Source organism: Notolabrus celidotus, chromosome 3, assembly GCF_009762535.1.
Source record: "Notolabrus celidotus isolate fNotCel1 chromosome 3, fNotCel1.pri, whole genome shotgun sequence".
NCBI classification, from domain to species: domain Eukaryota; kingdom Metazoa; phylum Chordata; class Actinopteri; order Labriformes; family Labridae; genus Notolabrus; species Notolabrus celidotus.
Window position 1 is genome coordinate 11,189,404 of NC_048274.1, and position 19,255 is coordinate 11,208,658.

The 19,255-nt window shown below is 38.7% G+C and overlaps 2 protein-coding genes across 3 annotated transcripts; one reads left to right on the top strand and one right to left on the bottom strand.

Annotated features, from left to right (window-relative positions):
* Positions 1–4,837: 4,837 nt before the first annotated feature.
* sdhaf2 (succinate dehydrogenase complex assembly factor 2) lies at positions 4,838–8,886 on the bottom strand. Its single transcript, XM_034680092.1, has 4 exons — positions 8,707–8,886; positions 6,743–6,966; positions 6,128–6,237; positions 4,838–5,490 (listed from the first exon to the last, which is right to left on the bottom strand). Exons 1-4 carry the CDS (start codon positions 8,731–8,733, stop codon positions 5,360–5,362), a joined length of 492 nt encoding a protein of 163 aa, XP_034535983.1. The 5' UTR covers positions 8,734–8,886; the 3' UTR covers positions 4,838–5,359.
* On the top strand, positions 8,882–18,557 carry LOC117810311 (cleavage and polyadenylation specificity factor subunit 7-like). Of its 2 annotated transcripts, XM_034680083.1 has the most exons (10): positions 8,882–8,900; positions 9,497–9,592; positions 9,745–9,948; positions 11,997–12,100; positions 12,219–12,364; positions 12,457–12,793; positions 13,101–13,204; positions 17,299–17,443; positions 17,546–17,802; positions 18,260–18,557. In XM_034680083.1, exons 2-9 carry the CDS (start codon positions 9,506–9,508, stop codon positions 17,796–17,798), a joined length of 1,380 nt encoding a protein of 459 aa, XP_034535974.1. In that variant the 5' UTR covers positions 8,882–8,900; positions 9,497–9,505; the 3' UTR covers positions 17,799–17,802; positions 18,260–18,557. The 2 variants fall into 2 exon arrangements, with proteins under 2 accessions (XP_034535974.1, XP_034535973.1); XM_034680082.1 differs by lacking the exon at positions 8,882–8,900 and having other exon boundaries at positions 9,085–9,592.
* The last annotated feature ends 698 nt before the right edge of the window (positions 18,558–19,255 follow it).

A 19,255-nucleotide genomic window follows, 5' to 3' on the forward strand; every position in this document is an offset into this window, starting at 1 on the left:
AGCAACATGTTCTTAAAGAAAAAGGAAGTCTTGCAGAAAAACAGCTTTTCAATCCAGTTTTTATACCTCATATGTGACATTATTATGCTATTGAGGGTTCTTACAAGTGTTATAATAATAAAAATGATAATACATTTTATTCATGGGTGCCTTTAAAGACACTTAAGGTCATCTTACAAATGCAACAACATCAAAACTGAATTAATATCAGAGCAAACAGTTTGCAATAAAACAAAAATATACAATAGAAATAAAAAACAGGGGTGCCATTGGTCTAGCTGTCCAAGCGTGCGCCCCACATACAAAGGCTATGGCCTTCGTCGCAGTGGTCGCAGATTCGATTCCAGCCTCGTCTATTTACTGAATGTCCTCCCCCTCTCTCTTCTCCCAACATTTCCTGTTTCTCTTCAGCTGTCCTATCAATAAAAGGCAAAAATGCCCAAAAATCTAACTTTAGAAAAACAAAATAAATAAAAAAACATTATGAATGGAATGATGAAATGCATTAAAAGGCACATGTGACGTGTCTACAGTGAATATGCATCTACATCTACCATGTTTTTATTAGTCTATTATTAAATTATGTTAGATATGTTATTCCAGTGTTTCCCACAAGAATAAAACCCCCTCTTAAAGGGCACCAAGTAAATCTTAAGTCATGAGATTAATCAGAAAGGAAATGAATTCAGCCACTCAAACTTAAATACATGTATATATATCAGGCTTTCTCCCAAACCTTTATTTATTCTTTTTTTCTTCTTCACAGATATGTTTATTGACATCTTGTTAAATGTGAACAACACAAAACCAAGACAGCACACAGACAGAGTGGTCAGTCTGTCGCTCTCAACATCTGTTTTGAAAATTGCCAAAATAGGTTATTTATTCTTGAAAGGACATTGAGTTTTCCCTCATTTCCAATGTCGTCGAGATCACAGGCACATCAGAAACATAATCATTCACGAGGGGTAATGATTTAAACTCTACAACCAAAGGTGATTTAAAACTTTTAGAGATAAACCAGCATCTTCTTTGTGCTGTTGCATACAGAAATCAGCCCAATATGAAGAGATCACAAACCAGAGGGGGTCAGAACTGTTATTTTAATGATGAATAAGGATATTTAAAAAGCTCTATAGGTCTTTTATGTGAAATACTGACCTGATAAGTAACCAGTAACAGCTAGAGTAAGTAGAGTGGATATTCTCAGTTACTTCCAGTGCTGCACAAAAGTCGTGCAACTCATCAAGCACACAGTCTGAAGCAGATTTGCAAACTAAAGACGGAAGTGTAAACCAGCAGACTTTAGAGTGATACTTTCTGTCACGATTTCCAAGAATTGCTGCTGCTAACTCACTTCCAGTCCCAGTTTAATTAAATTTTGAGTGTTGGTACCATCAAGTTCTTTTATAGAAGATTAATTACAAACACAGACACTGCTGGAAATACAGGGATGCATTTGCTCTCTATAATTCCTCGTTCTCTTCCAGTCCAGGCAGAAATGTGCCCAAGACTGTAAAAGTGATTTACACAGATCTTCAGAAATAGACGCTGATCCTTGGAATTAAGAAAATTTCCTGCTCTGCCTCCCACGCGCTGCATATCTCTGCATCTTTGACATTAGATAACATCTAAGAAAAAAAAAGAAACTGTGATTTGTGTCATGTTTTGAAAGGCTGTCTAATTTACCAACTTATCTAACATCCTCAAAGTTAAACCTGGCAGAAGAATGTCTCACCACGGAGAGCAGCATCCCTCTGCACTCCTCTGCTCACGACTCTCCAGGAGACATGTGAAGACAAGATGAAGGCAGGGGATGCTGATGGTGTTGGTGGCGGAGGAGAGAAGAAACAAGAGAGAACATGAGATTGAAATTCCAGGGGAGCGGAGGGTGACGGCACGTAAGAGGATAAAACAGAGAGCTGTCACGACACAGGAAGCAGCAGTGGAGGATGACAGGAGCGCAGGGCTACAGATAGGCACAGTGGGTGTGCGTGGGCAACTGATGAAAACACACTCCAAACAAGCCTCAGAGAAAGAAGGATGGGAATTTTGCTCCCCCAGCACGTGGGCTCTACAGGTGGCTTTTTTTTTTCTTGGCAGGGAATTGTCACAGCCAGCAAGCGAGAACCAACTGCAGTTATTATCAAATAGATTTGAGTTTGAAGAGCGGGGACATTTAGATATGGCAGCTTTACAGGCAGGTAATTTAGTCCAGTTTCCCGGCATCCATGCTGGGAGCCAGAAAAGGAGAGATTTGAAAAATGTTCTCTGCTACACGTTTGGGTTCATCAATTTCTCCTCCAAATTTTCAATCAGTGAATTACTTTACTTTAGACTTTGACTCACTTAAACCCAGTTATGTGGATCATACACATCTTTACAAACATGTGACAAAAGACACTCTGCTTTCTTGTATAACCCTCCTGTTATGTTGCGGGTCAAATTAACTAAAGTAATTAAGTTCAAAAATAAATAAAAAATATTATTTTTGCTGTGAAACTTCTTCTTCTTGGCTTAATTAGAGTAAACAACATATACAATGAAAATGGCTCATTTCACACATTTGCAATATGTACATTTGCAGTACATATATTTAAAAAAATTCAAAATGTAAAATAAAATAAAATAAACAAAAATCTATGTCATATGAAACTATTGTATTTATATTTAGGGCTTTTCAATGTACATTAAAACATGTTTTAATGTGAATTTTCCTAAGAAATGAGAGTTCTCCTCATTGAACTATGATCTGTGAGAATTAAAGAACACCATTGCACAAAATATTAATTTAAATTGTTAGTAATGGTGTTAATAATGACATTTTTTTTTAAATGATTGTGATTTTTTGGGTTCGGACACTTGGATCATTGAATATGCCCCAGGTCAAGTTGATCCAGGAGCATTATTACTGTCCCTAAGAAACAAACATAACAGGAGGGTTAAGAGGTCTCAAGAAATGTTGTGAGTCCCTAGTTTTGTCCTCAATAGGCTTCTTTAAGTGCATTGTACTTTGCAAAAGCTTCAGAAACTTTTGCATGTAAGACCCAAACCTTAACTTTTCAAAATATGCAGAATAAATTGTAGGGAAAGGAAAAAAATCACTTGAACTTAAACGGAATAAAAGTAGAAGGATGCAGAAAAGTCCAATAAATTGCAGTTTCATTGCAACTCTATTTAAGCACCCCTCTCCAGTAAAAGCTCTTCATTACCTGGCTGCACTTATGCAACTATAAGGTGAGACAGATGGCAGGTGAGCAAAGAACACACAGAGGGGAACCCTTCTGATGTCACTTTGGTCTATTTTAGAACAACCTGAGAACACAGTAAGCGAAGGTCAAGGTTCACACTCAACATATGTTTCCTTTAAGGTCATGAGAAATCAAAGCACACCTCAGCGTTTGCTCCACATCTGTAGCACTGTCTCATTTGTATAACAGCTTGGCAGTGGATCATGTGTACATTATTATTCCACGTGCGTACACAGGCAGTCATCTGCTTTCAGATTCTGAGCACATCTCCTGGCCAGAGGGCATTTCCCTACTGCTCTCAGTACAAGGTTCCACTGAACCGACATGACACACAGCTAGGCAGGATATTTACCCCATGGTCAACACACATTGATCCTGAGCTGTAGGAGGGAAATCGTGACCTTGTCTATAGGACTTAAAGCAAAAACATAGATGTGGTCTAATAAGAAAACTGGCCTGACGGAGAACGTCTCTGATGCTTTATTTGAAAAGAAAACAGGCCGCTTATTCCATCACTGAGATCCCATCCATCCCTAAACAAATTCAGTTTGAACATTCAAAGATTCGTCTGGTGGTTTGCGCCTCTGTTTCATCATTCATGAGTTGCAGAGTAAGACTTCATTCATTCTAATAAAGTTTACAGCTACAGATGATGTTTTCATGTCCCATCCTGCAGTAAAAATAAGATATGAGACACAACCATTCTCTTAACAGGTGACCAATTTGCAACAGAGATCAGCAGGTGTCTAATTTTGACAGTCACAAGAAACAAAGTGATCTGCCTCCCCCTGCTGTCAATTCATTGGTACTGCAGGCAGAACCAGCCCCATTGTGTAACCAATGCTGCTCATTGTGATCATAGCTCCCTCGTGTGTGATTTCACCGTCTGGTATCAATCAACCAATCAATCAATCTTTATTTATACAGCGCCAAATCACAACAAATGATAAAAACAGAGCAGGTCTAGACCGTACTCTATGTTGTATTATTAACTAAAGACCCAACATCCAGAGAGGGTAAGATCCAGTCCCATCTTACAGACATGAATCAGTCTGATCTCATCTTAATCCACCATGAGCAGAGCACTTTGCAGCATTTAGCAAGTTACAGTGGCTAGGAAAAACTTCCTTTAACAGGCAGAAACCTCCAGCAGGACCAGACTCATGTTAGATAGACATCTGCTGAGACCAAGTTGGAGAGAGTGATAGAGGAGATAAATAGAGAGATGATGTAGTTGCTGCTGCTGGAGTCTGGCACGCCCACAGCAGCACGCTGTCTACTGCAGTGATTCAGAGGAACCTGCGAGACAAGGGAGCTCAGGGACTCCAGAAAGGTCTATGATTAGTACATTTTAATGGGACAGGAAGAGTTAAAGTGATGGGGGGTGCGATAGGATCCCAGTGTGTCAATGTGTCAATTCCCCTGGCAGTCTAAGCCTATAGCTGCATAACTAAGAGCTGGTCCAAGCCTGAGACAGCTCTAACTATAAGCTTTATCGTAAAAGGAAAGTTTTAGGGTGTCTGCCTCCCCTACCATAACTATGGTATGTTATTGTGAGTACTGAAAGAATGGACACAAGCAGTGAATAAGAGAGCACCAACATTTATTAAATAACTCATAGTGTCTGTAATATAGGCACAGTAAAATGATTGAGCGTGAGAAAACCATGACAACTCAACAAGCTAAGCTAATGAGTGAGTCGATGACATTTCTGTTTCATTGTTTGGTATATACACACATAATTAGCTTGTAACTCTTCTTCACAGCTGGCTTATTCAGTATGCATCTCACACCCTGAGCACGTTAACATACAGTCTTTAATCACAAATTTACAATTCAATTAATGCAGAATATTCAGAACACCTTCCTGATATTGCATTAATTTTTGCTTATCCCACAAACCTCAGCTTTTACAGAATCTTCTGAAAGAGTGAGCTGAGGCTTTTTATGGTCGCAGTATTTCATGGAGATGTGTAAAGCCTTGGATAGCATGCAGGATAAACACAGCAGAATTCTGAAAGATGTTCCTCTCGGGTCATGACACTGATATTTCAGATAGTGTCTAACCTTAAAATGAGTCTCTGAGAAGGTCTAAAGGTCTGTGGACCTCACTGGCTTTCCTTGTCCAGGTACTCCAGGTTGGGAGCATCTAACCTCTGCTCTTGGTTGCGATTCTTTGTGAACTCCTTCAGCATGTCCATGACCTCCCCCTGATACACTTCAGGTGTGGGCTGGGCTTCTGAAAGAATAAAAAAAGGACATTTTGATATAACTGGAGGTTATTTTAGAATCTATCTCAATAAATCACTTAATGATGGTGTAACAAAAACAGAGTTAGTCTGTCTGCTACGGTTGTTGTCTGTGTTTCCAAAGTAGTGCGGCCAATTAGTTGTGTTTAAGCTGTTCAGGAATCCTATAATGTCCGCTCAATAAAACAGACGGCGGTGCATCAAATAAAGAGGAAATAAGAATGAAATGGTAAAATATTCATGTGCTGTGATTGGGCTTCTAGGAAGAAGTCTGGCATGAAAGATTGCCAGTTAAGAAACAAGGTCCTTCACAATCAATATCACTAGATTAGTGTTTCATTAGGATTTTGTGTTCAGTTTGTTTGAAGATGTTGATGCAAAAGTCAAATATTTGTCATTTGTATTTTTCAAAACATTCAAATTAAAAAGCTGAAGTGATTTTTGTGCCATTAAATATTGAACATTGAGCAGCATGAGTCAAAAGCTTCTCTGAAATGACTTCCGTTCTTGTAATGCCTTTTCACTGGAGTCGATCTTTTCCAGCTCACTGACTTACACTCTGCTTTAATGGGTTACATTTTTTGTTTTGTTTTAGACAAACATTCGGTATGTGGTTGGTTATCTCACCTGTTGCCCAGTAGTAAATGTCCCAGTCATTGCTTGGTTCGTTGATCAGTCTGTCGTATTGCTGCAGCTGGATCTCACTCATCGTGTTGAGGTAACGTTTTGCAAACAGGCTGAAAGAGAGATGAAGGATTAACTTTAATATGAGCCTTTAAAAGAATGTAAAGTCATGGTTCATGACTGGCTGCAGACTGGACTCCTTCACAATAAATCACAGCTTGATTTAGTCCTTTACATCAATGTCAAGTAGCAGGAAAATCCTGAACAACCATCCTCTGCCTCTCACCGCCTTCATACTCTAAATCAGTTTTATGCTTTTTACTAATGAGCCTCATCACTGTAGTTGTGTAACCAGCTCTCATCTTTAACTTGTGCCTCCTTCATGTTCCGGTTCCTACCATTCCTGCCTCCAGACACGTCTCATAAAGAGGTGTGGGATGCTCGTTGTAATGAAAAGATGTATAATATTCCGACACTTTAAACTGGCGCTAACTGCTTCCTGTTTGACACCCTCTTCTAGCCCTTCCTACCATACTCTAAACCATCAACTTAAATAACAGAGTGGGCCGAATGGAGAAACTTTTAGAGGGCACAAAAGGAACTTTAAAGACAACAAACCTGAGCAGGATGCAGTTTTCCAGCATGCCCCTCTTGCGACTCTCATACACCAGTCGGCGCCTCTTGATGTCGGTGGGTTCACCGGGCCTCTCCTCCCAAGGCGGCAGAGGGATCTCGATCAGGTCGCCCCTGGTGTCATCTGGCGCTTCTCCACGATAACCACGAGATGATACCAGCCCTGTGACTGCAGGTCTCCATGCTCCACGGCACAACCCTGCCACCAGCTGCAGGCAAAAGACAAACACGTGAGAAAACACGAGGACCATGTTTTATATTGTATGATAATCAATGTTATTCAAAAGAGGGAGGGGAAGTGCTGTTTCTTATTTAGGTTTTCGGTTATTACTTTTTTTCTTCTTCTATGGTTACTGAGGCCAAAAGGTCTTTGTACTTTTTGAGCGGGTAAGTTTAAGTCCCACTCAGATCAGTTCTCACAGTGTTTTTTTTTACAGTCACATACTAAACAATCCATCAGTCTGTTCAAAAATGTTGGAATATTATCCAACCTTCCTCTATTTCAAATGATACACAACTAGTTTATATTATATCTTAATACTGGGATGAAAGTTATTCTTTGTGTGTCTCTGATCATCATTTTCTCCTATGCCATAAACCTCACACAACTTTGCACTGTGTTGAAATATGTTTTATTATCATTATTAAACTAATTTAAAATGTATTTGTAGTTTGCATGCATTTCTAAATGGTGAGAGCACTGTGAAAATAAAGAAATATAGATAAAAAAGTAATAACTTTCAATGATAAACTTACAATTAATCAATTTGACAGCATGTGATTCATCAAACTGAACTGTATTGGTTTGCTACTTGTGTAATTTCAGGAAGGTCAAAGTAATTCAAATAACTCTGAATAAAGACTATCATAGTTTTTATAATAATATAATAATAATACAGTTTATTTATATAGCACTAGTCAAAACAGACATTACAAAGTGCTTTACATCATAAAAACCCAACAATAACAATCTTTAATTTCACTACATGGCAGCTACTTTGTGATCTTGCACTGTGTTCTGTCTTCCTGGGTCATTATCTATCATTAACACCCACAAACTGACTGTAAAGTTATCCTATTTAAACTTTTCATATTTAAATCGCTGTGTGTTCATTATACTGTGCATGCTCATAAAAACCTGGTGCAATTTACCCGCACAATAATATACCTTACTATTGATTCATAAGATAGAAGTGTACATGATGTGTCTGTTATATTTACTATATTTTATTTTGTTTTATTTTATATTCACCTGATCATTATTATTATTATTAATACTATTATTTTATTTTGTATTTTTTAACTATTTAAGCACATTGTTGTATTATCCTGTCCTGTGTTTTAAGCTGCTGGAAAAAACACATTTCCAATCAATAAAGTATGTATGTATATCTATCTATCTATCTATCTATCTATCTATCTATCTATCTATCTATCTATCTATCTAAAGCATGAAGGGGAGACATATTGAACTAACAAGACAATTTAAGAGGAACCATTTAAAGGACAGTTACTAAAAGCAATTAAAACAATAAAAACATTTAAAATCAGTAAAACAAATAAAAACAAAGTGTGAATGAAAGAAAACAATTCACAAAAGTAAATTAGAAATAAATGTATCATTGTAGATAAAACAGAATTGGACTTTGTGGAGGGGTTGTATAATGGAACAAGGTGCCCTGTTGTACAACTGTTTACTCCTGGATTGTACAACTGTCCTCCAGAAGGACACGCTCTGAGCACCAGGGTTAATAACACTAATGCTACAACATCAACATTACATTTAAAACAACTTGCAGAATGTAAGGGCAACTAAAATGTATAATTACACACATTAAATCTATTTTAATTCAAGTTTGATCTTGGAGACATCCCCGAGCCCCGATGTCTGAGCAGCTAGCATTCAAACTTCACCTGATAAATGTACAAATAAATGAAAATTGACTCACTCTTTTAGAAACCACAGCAGACAACATTTCAACCTTCTTATCTGTGATGTTGGGAGTCTTCCAGATGAACTGTGTGCCCGCTGCAGAGAGTCTCTGTCGCCTAAATGTCCCAGACAAAACAGTGAAATTACACAACCAGCTTTCACGTAACAGAACGGGGGGACCGGAAACGGCGCACACACGACGCCATATTTGTAAGGTCAAATTTAGTTTGAGACCAACCTGGTTTGATTAGCTATAAGGGTTGACGTCAATGTTATATTTCAAGGTTTATGACATGATTATGTTGACTGTGTGTGTGATTAATTTTTCTACTAGCTCCATGTGTTTCATTAATATTTAAAGAGAGGTGGCTGCCGGAACCAATTGTTGTTTACTGTTTATCACCCGGTACTGTTTCCCGACGGACCGCCATGTTCACGTATTGGGAGATTAGCAACATTAGCATTGCCTTATGAAGGAGCGAACTGAATCTTTATTAATTTCACTCTTAAACGAAAGTCAGTGCACATATTTCCAAACTGCTCAATCCACTGTAGTCACCTTACTTAGACCCGGGGACGTGCTGCTTTGTATTTAAATGTTATTTCCGCAAACATTACGATATAGTTTTTGCAGACTCGTTTGTCAACGTTAGCTAACGTTATAAACAAGGCGTTGTAAACACATTGTTGAATATCAAAAGTGCACCTGTTGTCCTTATGTTCAAATTAATTGCAAAGTGTTCATGAACGAACCACGCTGAAAAAAAAACACAGTAGCTGCAGTTTCATCAACTGGATCCCCACAGGCCCAAGTGATGGCTGCTGCAGGACCTGCAGCTGGACCAAGTACCTCAAAGATGGATCCTACAGATATTTATAGTGACCTGGATCAAAACGACGAGGTGAGCTGCAGTCGTGTGTTTTTTTATTGCAGAAGTTGTGGAAGCCTTGCTTTGGTTGAGTTAAAATCCAGACGTTAATCTGCTACCTGTTCGAACTGATCACATGCATTGAACCATGAATACACTGTAAGGTGAATTCTTCTGCCTTGCAGGATTTGGTCAGGATTGCAGAAGCAAATGAACTTTTTGATGCTGTACTAACTGGATCAGTCGATCGGGATAAGAAAGCAACTTTGAATGAAGTGTCCCTGAAGACAGAGCCTGCTAAAGAGGAGAATCAATCCAAACAAGTTAAAAAGCTGAAAGGAACAATCTCTCCAAGGAGGCTGGCTTTATATATAGGAAATTTCCCCTGGGTGAGTAATGCTGTTTGCATGAAACACAACAAAGGGTTCACTTATTACTGGAAAATTTAACAAAATGAGCAGCAGGGTGCAACAGCAGACTGACAGGGAAAGAAGAAAAGATGTCACATGTTCTTTCTTGATTAAAAAAATAGGTGTAACAAATGTCATTAGTCTGTTTTAAAGAGTAAAACCAGTATTTATCTTTAAGGTGGAGGACTTTGTCCTTTACATTTTTTTTTCTTGTTAGTCATTTCTTTTTCAGATACTGTCCTTTTTGTTTTTTTGGAAAAGCACAGTAATACGAATTATTTTGCATTTTACCTTTCAGCATTACAGACTTTATTTAGTCCGCTGTAAATTGTTAATTCATTGTGTAAACACGCCTTCAGCCTGGGAATTGGGAAAGGTGATTGTAGATTTTTTTGTCTGTGTTGCTTTTACAAGATTTTCTGTTTTTAACTCCTTCAGTTGCAATAACATATTTTAAAAACAGAATAGGGGAGCTGCCTTCTTGTGATTCTCAAAAAACAAAACAAAAGTAAGAGTAGTTGGAGAGAGCGGGTTGTCACAAAGTACATATAACTTCAAATGAAGTCGGATCTTAGCAGTTTGACATACTCAGTATAATGCTGTTTTGTGCCAAGTGTAATTAAATATGCAAGAGATACATAATTCCATATTTTATTGGTGTTGTTGACTGGAATTTGTTTCAGATGGCATCATACGCTAACAAGAAGAATACCCATTCATCACATTACACAATAAAGAATAAGATAATTCAACTAAATAAAATCCAACAGTGAGATAAAAATAACCAAACAATAAGATGAGATAAATAAAACTTAAGTGAAATAAATACTAAAGCACCTGGAGGGAGGAGTTAGCAGCAATGAGATGGAAATACATAAATAAGTACTGCACATAAAAAGGCCTCAGACTCATGATTAAAACCTATGTATAAAAGAATAACATGCTATTCTAACAAACTGCTGTATTTTTACTCAAGTGGCACAGTAATGTCATGTTATTTGTTTTCATTTCTTATCACTGGCCCATCACTGACCACAAAGGGCAGTCTGAGTGTGATTAGGATGATAAGTTTGACTTAAGTCTAAGATTGAAGAGCTTTTTTTGTTCAAGCAATCCAAGCACTTACAACATCATCTTCAGATCTTGTTATGGGTTTTCCTTCCCCTCTGTTGTAAACAAGAATGACCAATTAGCAAAACACACCACTCTAATTCAAGTGTCACACAACAGCGCTAGATCTCCCCCCTTAACATATCTATTTTATATATCATTATTATAATGATTGGGTTAAAATTAGCTTTTTGTAATTTCTATACTATGTATATTGAAGCAACTAAGATTGAAAACGTGTCGCTGAGACTGACTGGGCTTGTGTTTGTGACGCGTCTGATCAAAATGAAAGTTGCAATGTCCATGAAAAGTTTTCTGTTTGTTAACAGAAACAAAATAATTCAATGACAGTTTAGAAAAATACTCAAACCCACTAACCTGCTTTTCTGCCTCCTGCCACACATACAAGGTTAACCACACACATGAGCCCAATACCAGAATTGAAGTCATTACCATAAAAGGAAATAATCATGATAAACAATCAAACTAGGAGAAATGCACATTATTGCTTCTACAAAGTAATTATCCTCAAATTTAATATACTAGTTTTGAGGGACAGCATGTCACACTACTTTATTGAATGGAATAATATTCTACACTTCACAGAAGATCGTCTGGGGGTTGTTTTTTTTTTTTCTGTGCTGATGGAATAGAAGGAGCTTTGAATTGCATTTAAAAGGGCAGACATTTTTAAGCTTATCCAGGAAATATCCTCATTACTTCTTGCTAACTAGTTTTTAGATGTGATTGTTCTGTAATCTCTCCTCTTCTCAATGTTTATCTATTGACCCTCTTTGAAAAAGTGAAATGCTCTATTTCTGTTTTCAGCAGTGGTATTGTTTGTCCTCATCATATGTAACTATTTAACAACCAGCCACTGTCTTATCTCCTCTTCCACAACCTGCTGCTGCCTCCAGTGGACATCCGATAAGGACCTCACAACCATGGCTCAAACGCTGGGCGTGAAGGACATCACGGAGATCAAATTTGCTGAGAACAGGGCTAATGGCCAGTCTCGAGGGTGAGTGGTTCACAAACATTTAAAGCTTTCCTAAATATGTCTTTCAGTTTTCTAACATGTGTCTTTCTGTGATGTAGTTCGCTGGCCATTTATTTGTTGCGTCTTGTGCTCTCTTCAGATATGCAGAAATGGTTGTAACCTCAGAGGAGTCATTAAAAGTATTGTTGGAGAAAATACCTCAATGTGAACTCTACGGGGAACGGATAGACTGCCGCTTTGCCACCCGCCAGAACCTCGTCCTGTTCGAGGACACAGCAAATAAACGTAAGAGCGACACAATCTGAAGGACATACTCTTCATTTGCTTCATTGTATTAGAATATAACTTATCTCTCAAAACACATGTGCTCTCTGTAGGTATACCCATGCGTGCTACCTCCAAAGATCCTAAAGAATCCGATTCTTTGGATAAGATTCCCTCGTTGTTATCACAGGAGTCCAGTCCCCCGCCTGTTCCTCCACTTTTCCCCCATTTTGCTAACAGGTTTCCCTCATTACCACACCCCTTCCTCGGTCATCCACCTCCTCCTTTCCCACATATGCCACCAAACATCCCTCCGCCACTGCCGCCCCCTTTGTTCCCTCCTCCACCAATGCATCTTCCTGGCCAGCCATCTCCCAGCCTGCATATAAATCCAGCCTTCTTCGCTCCAGCACAAGACGGGCACAGCAGCAAAGCCTACTGCCAACAAAAGTAAAGACTTCCAGTTCTGTATTTTTGTAGCTTTTACAAACCATAAAGAGTGGTCTGTTTGTCCCTTGTGAAATAAGATTACACTTGATCGTATAGTTTCTGAAATGAGAGTCTAAGATGAATAGAGAAATACAAAAGCACAGTAAAGCACAGAAAAGCACAGTAAAGCACACAGATGATATTGAGGATAAACAACAAAATAAGAATAAGTAACTGAGGCATAGTTGTAATAAAGGTAAAAAACCTGTCTCTTGACACACCTGTGATGATGTTACTCAGTCTGATAACCATCTGTGTGTTTTTTCAGGAACCCGCCTCCAAGTACAAACGGAGACTTTGAGGAGCTCATGAACAGAAATCGAGCTGTCGCCAGCAGCGCAATCACCAAGGCTGTGTCTGGAGCGACAGCTGGTGAGTACAGCTGATCAGATTCTGTGGAGTGAGAGAAAGTATATCAAACTTAATAAGCCACATGGTGAAGTGACCACCTGTGACTGACAAAGAGGTGTAATAAAAAATCAGAACAAAAGCTTTTCCCCTTGGATTAGAAGTGGGAAGTGAATAGAAGCTCTACATTTTTGGTAGTCTTCTGTTTTACAGATTTATTAAATCTCTTACTTTTAATGTATTTCTATGTTTCTCTTTTTGATTCCTCAGTAGTTTATAACTATTAATGCTTTATTCAAACCTGTTACTTAGCAGAGTTTCTTTTCAGTTTTTTTTTTTTTTTTGGCCAGTTCTGTTTATTGAGCGAAATTCAATGACATTGTAATTTGCGTACAAGTTTACATTTTTAAGATTTTCATTTGAATGGAGAAAAGAAAAACACAACGAGACCGGGAAAATTACGCTCCTAACAGGAGAAACAAGGTGCATACATGTGCATAATTATATACCTATAGAGGTCCATAAATACAGAATCACCTGCACATTTACAATAACAATGTAAAAGTCTCCGTCTGAACTAAAGAAAAATAAAACCCTTTCTCCCCCGCCCAGCTCAGCAGCAGAAATTAACACACACAAATGTGGAAATACAGCAACGATGAAAGAAAATAAGATGTCTCTCATTCTGGCAGAGCCTGCAGAACTCTAAAGGATCATAGAAAGGGTCGCCATTTGTGAAATAACTTGTCAGTGTTTCCTCTTAGAGTGTATTTGATTTTTTCAAGTTTTAAAAAGGACACTGTATCTTGCAACCACTGTGCAACAGATGGAGGGTTGGGAGACTTCCAATGTACAAGTAAACGGCGTCCAGCCAGCAATTAAAATAATTGAAATTACTTGATACATCCGGAGTCCCAAGTATAGCTATTAGTGGGCAAGGTTGTAAGTGTAAGCCGAAGCTGACTGACATAGTCTTAAAGTACCCAGACCAAAAGTGTGGACAGAGAAAGAACATATGGCTTAAGTGACAATTTAAACTTGAACACCTGTCACATTTGTCTTCTACTTCTTTATAAAACTCGGCAAGTCTTGATTTAGAGAAATGAACCCCGTGTACAACCTTAAAGTGCATGAGAGTAAGACGTGCACAAGAGGCGACAGTACGTATCCCTCTTACTTACAACATCCTCCCACCACTCCTCACTTAAATGAAGTCCCAACTCTGCCTGCCAAGCTAGCGTTTCAGTCTTTTAAGATCTTCGGTTTCTAATCTGAAATATTTTTCTGTAATGTAAAATATTCATGACTTACTTGGCAGCCATCAAAATTCACTGTAGGTCAGTTGTCTTTGGTTTTAGAGAGTAACACTAAAAAACAAACTGTGGTTGTGGTATGGACACATTTTATCAATAGTGGTCTAGCAATAAGAACTCCAAAGCTGCTGTCAGGTTTGATTCCCCTGTTTGCTAATTCTGACGAGTTTCCTAAAGCACCACAGCGTAAACATATTCAACTAAGACTCACTCATTCTGAACCATTGAGAAGAGCAGTGTGATTTTTCAGTTGATAACTAAATGTAATTATTTCTTTGAATGTTTGGTGTAAATGTAGGATTCACTGAAATAAGAAACTCAGTTTTCAGGGCTTTAAAAATCTTAAGGAAGATATTCCTCCACAGTTTTTCACACCTGTACTTGGCACCTTCTGCTTCCTCCAGTTAGATCCTCTGTGGCTCTGTCCGATTTAAATTGGAAAATCTAAGACTCCTGTTTTTGCCAAGTTTGATTCTCTCTGAGGTTCAAGACCAAGCTTTGGCTGCTGCACCCAAGAACACACTGAGATTTGTCCAAAGCCCTGCCAGCGTTGTCTTGGCTATGTGCTTTGGGTCATTGTAATCCTGTGAGGTGAATCCTCACCCCACTCCAGGGTGTGTGTGTTCTGGTCCAGTTGTCCTCTGTGTGTTTGTTTTTGTGTTGTTGCCAGTAAATCTGTAGTAGAGGTGTTCACCTCCAGTAGTGCTCGGCTTTAATGCACAGGAGCTGGCGATCAAAGCTTCTGTCAGGGCTCCAGGAGTCTGTTAATTGGCTTTCTGGCAACCTCCAGGCATATGCCTTCAATGCAGAAGTGCTTTCCATCGAGCAGAAACACCTCTGGGACTTGAACAATGGACTATTGCAGAGATGGTTTTACATAAAGTATGCAGTATGTGTGCTCTTGGCAGCACTCAGAGTTCTAGTGATGCTTCTGAAAACATGCATTTACTTAGACTTGAGCACTGTTGTCATGTCTGTGGTCAGCTGGGAGATTGAGACAGGCTTGTAGCTCTCTGACTTGTAGAGACAATGACAGTTTTCCATGAAGCAGGATGAATCTGTTCTCTATCTTTTTAATGAAACAAAAACACACATAGACAGATATGTACGGAAATGAAGACTTGTGATTAGTGGGGTTAGATTATTGCCAAAAAATCAGCTAGAAATGACTATAACATTTCTTTCTTTCTGTGTTTGGTGTTGCAGGAGATTTAAAATGTTCACCTTTACACCAGACTCTTACATTATTTACATATTGATGTGTTTCTACAAGTATGGTGATTAAAAACGAATGGCAAGTCATGCTTTATGAATGCAAAATGACTTGGGAGTTTCTGGAAAAATGTGATAGCATTTCGTATTCAAGTACTGAAAACCAAGTTGCTGTGGAGCTCTACTCTTTGCATTTTAGGTATTATAACAGAAGGGGTTAGACTATCACATCGACAGACTCTGTGGTGTAGCTTGGCCCTAACCACAGGGTGTAGGATGTGCTCAGGCACTGGAAAACTAAAAGTGACATCTCTTTTAATTATTGGCTGGGAGAAATGACCAAAATAGCCACATATGAACAACTCATTTTTAAGCTTAATGACAGACAGGAGATGTTTCAGGACATGTGGGGCCCCTTCATGGATACAATACAATGGACACAAAGGATATTGAATCTCAAAACTCAACAGCTGTGTAAACTCCAAAAACACTGTTATATTCAGCTGAAGGTCTCCAGTTTACAGTGTAACTTTTAAAACCGTAACACCGGGGGAGACGCATTTGTGGTGGGCTGAGAGAAGACTACTGTTACAAGCTGCTAAATCAAGAGAATCACAGCTTCTTCTTTTGAAAAGTACACATACAAAAATAAAAAACAAATGAAAGAAAGAAAAATCAAGTGAATCACAGATGTGTGTGATGTTATTATGGTCGAAAAACGCCTATTGAATAACTACCTTTGACCATAGACTGTAAAAAATATGGACGCAGTATCCGTGACGTCACCCATCTGTTTCTGAAGAGCTGTTTTGAGACCAATCGGCAGCGGCAGCCATATTGCTTCTGTCGAGCCAGTGTGACGTAAAGAGGCGGGCTTTGAGCCTCCTAGCCAACAGCAGCAGTGTTCCTGCAGGCAGCTGTGTCTCCCATTGGAAGACTGGTAATATATCTTCGAAATTGCCGAATTAGAAAAAAATTCACCCCCCTCACAGTTAAAGGACATCGAGAAATTAGCTATTCAGACTACACTCATCTTTTGTACCAGGCTGTAAACATGTTTATTAATGCTGCAAAGATCGTCTTTTCCCCATTCATGTGTATGTGACTTCCGGTACTTCCGGAGCCAGCCTCAAGCGGATCCTCGATGAACTGCAGCTTTTAACACTTCCGCATTGACTCATATTTTTAGACCGGAGGTTGCCGCTTGCCTTTGACATGTTTATGAGTGTGATGCAAGTGTGTGAGTGGTCGCGGTGCCATGAGCCCGGTGCTTTCCCTGTGAGAAATTATTATTGTTGTGATTTATTTTTACATAACTTGTTGTTTGGTATTGTTTTTTGTTTTTTTTTGTCATTGGCTTTATTTTTATAAACAATAAAAAAAGGGAATACAAACAACTAATGGCAAGGAAAAATAAAATGTAGCTTTAAAAGTGTAGTTCAATCAGATCAGGATGAATGAAATTGTCAGTGGTTGTAAAATACTTCCTTAAAATCACTCTGTGTAGGGAAGGTGAATGTGAACTATTTAAAGGAGCTTTGGCGTGCTCAACTGATCAAAAGTAACATCTTGTTCTTTGTGGTTCTGATGCAGGAGACTTACGGGTGGCCATGGAGACGTTACTAACAGCCATCGCCATCATTAAGCAGTCCAGAGTGTACGGAGATGAGCGCTGCCAAGCCCTCGTCACTTCACTCAAAGACTGCCTGGTCTCCATCCAGGGGAACTACGGTTACAGGTTTGTCCGTTTACTTGCTTCACGCTGAACTGATGCTGAGGAAGAAAACAGCACACCATCTCTTATCAGTAGCATCACACAAATACACACCTGCTTCTACAGGAGCAGTAGTCGATCCGAGGACGAAGACAGAGACTCGGACAGGGGTCGTGACAGAGAGAGAGAGCGCGATAGGGATCGCGACAGAGATCGCGACAGAGACGATCACTCTGGTTGGGACGGCGCGTCTTCGGGGACGTCTCGAAGACGCAGAGAACGTTCCTGGAGTGATGAGAGGGATCACGGACGATCGAAGGACCGAGAGAGGAACAGAGATCACAGAGACCACAGAGATCACAGAGACCGATATCGCTAACTTGGTAAGCTGACCTTCAGAGTACTGACGTCACTCGTACGTTTGTTTTTGGTTTGTTATCAGTTCATGTAAAAAGATTATACCACATAGCCTAATAGGGGTTTTAACTAGATGTACTTACTTGTTATATAACATCATCATTGTCACATTTTAGGGTCTTCTTTTAAGTATGTGTGTATTAATATTCAAATATTGGCAAGAACTCAGTAGCATACTGTATATGTAGCAAGAACTTATAGACTCACAGGAGGTAGAAGGTTTTTCATTCAGTCAGAGGTTTACAGAATTATAAAGCGTTATGAATTATATATGTTATAAAATAGGAGGACAAAGTGCCTTTTTTAAGTAGTACTGTTCCTGAATACACAATGAACATTCAGACTCTTTCTTTTAAGGACGGTTAGTTTATTCGATCTGTATTTCATGTTTCTAAATCTGTCTTTGAACTTGTTTTTCCCCAGACTGATGGAGGAAGAGAGTGTAAAGCAGACAGACTTTATCTCTGCACCACGCTGTATAAAGTTTTGGATGAATCTGAGGTGAGACTGAAGATGAATTTCCAAAAGTGTACTTTTTTTTTTTTGTTCTGCTCTCTCGTCATCTGTAAATACTCAGACTTTTACCTGCTTTAACACAATTGTTGTAGATTTGTTGCTTGGAAATCAGATTCCAAGGCTTGCATGCACATGATCAACTCTTCATAACTTATGTTATACAGTGTAATGTTTTCATCTTTTTGTATTAAACCTATTAATTGAAGACATTCCTGTAAAATGTGGTTCTATCGTTTCATTTCATTTACCATATAGGTCATACAACATCGACTTACTGAATGAGAATTACGAAAAATCGCTACCACTACTGAACTCGAGTTAGTCACTGTTGTGGCCAATATCCGTTATTAGATTTTCATCAAACTTAAACAAATGCCACTGATGCACCGTGGGGATGTGGTGTTTGCAGGTAAAATAATTCCACTGTCCCCACAAGAGCTTCATGTTTCTTCTGATTTACTTCCCAGAAGCAATCAAATAACAGAACAAAGGAAATATTTTGGGATGTAGCAGCCCTATTGACAGACCCCTGCAATAGTGGGCCATGCACCAATGTTTATATGTATCTTATTACATCTTGATTGCATCATTTTAATGCTGGCAAGCTCATTCATTCAAATGCTGATTTAGAAAAGGAGGTTTTATTGGGAGTGGTCAAACATAAAAGAAAATTTGGGAATATTAGTTTATATGGTTTATATATAATAACTTTATTTAAAAGATTAGCTGAAACAGTTAGCCAGTAAGACTGGGAACCTTCAGACACATGCTCCAGTGAAATTTCAAGAGGAGAGACTATTAATACATGTAGTCTTGTAACTCATTATTAAAAGTAGTTACTAAAACATTTGTGTATCTCTAAAAAATCATGGCTAATCCAGGTGCATGCTGGTCCTCTTCCTT

Coding starts and splice junctions, on each gene's coding strand:
- LOC117810311 (XM_034680083.1), top strand. CDS start 9,506: ATGGCTGCTGCAGGACCTGCAGCTGGACCAAGTACCTCAAAGATGGAT. Junction 9,593..9,744: donor ACCTGGATCAAAACGACGAG/GTGAGCTGCAGT, acceptor TCTGCCTTGCAG/GATTTGGTCAGGATTGCAGA. Junction 13,205..17,298: donor TGTGTCTGGAGCGACAGCTG/GTGAGTACAGCT, acceptor GTTCTGATGCAG/GAGACTTACGGGTGGCCATG.
- sdhaf2 (XM_034680092.1), bottom strand. CDS start 8,733: ATGTTGTCTGCTGTGGTTTCTAAAAGA. Junction 6,967..8,706: donor CTGCTGTGGTTTCTAAAAGA/GTGAGTCAATTT, acceptor TTTTGCCTGCAG/CTGGTGGCAGGGTTGTGCCG. Junction 6,238..6,742: donor GAAAACTGCATCCTGCTCAG/GTTTGTTGTCTT, acceptor TCTCTCTTTCAG/CCTGTTTGCAAAACGTTACC.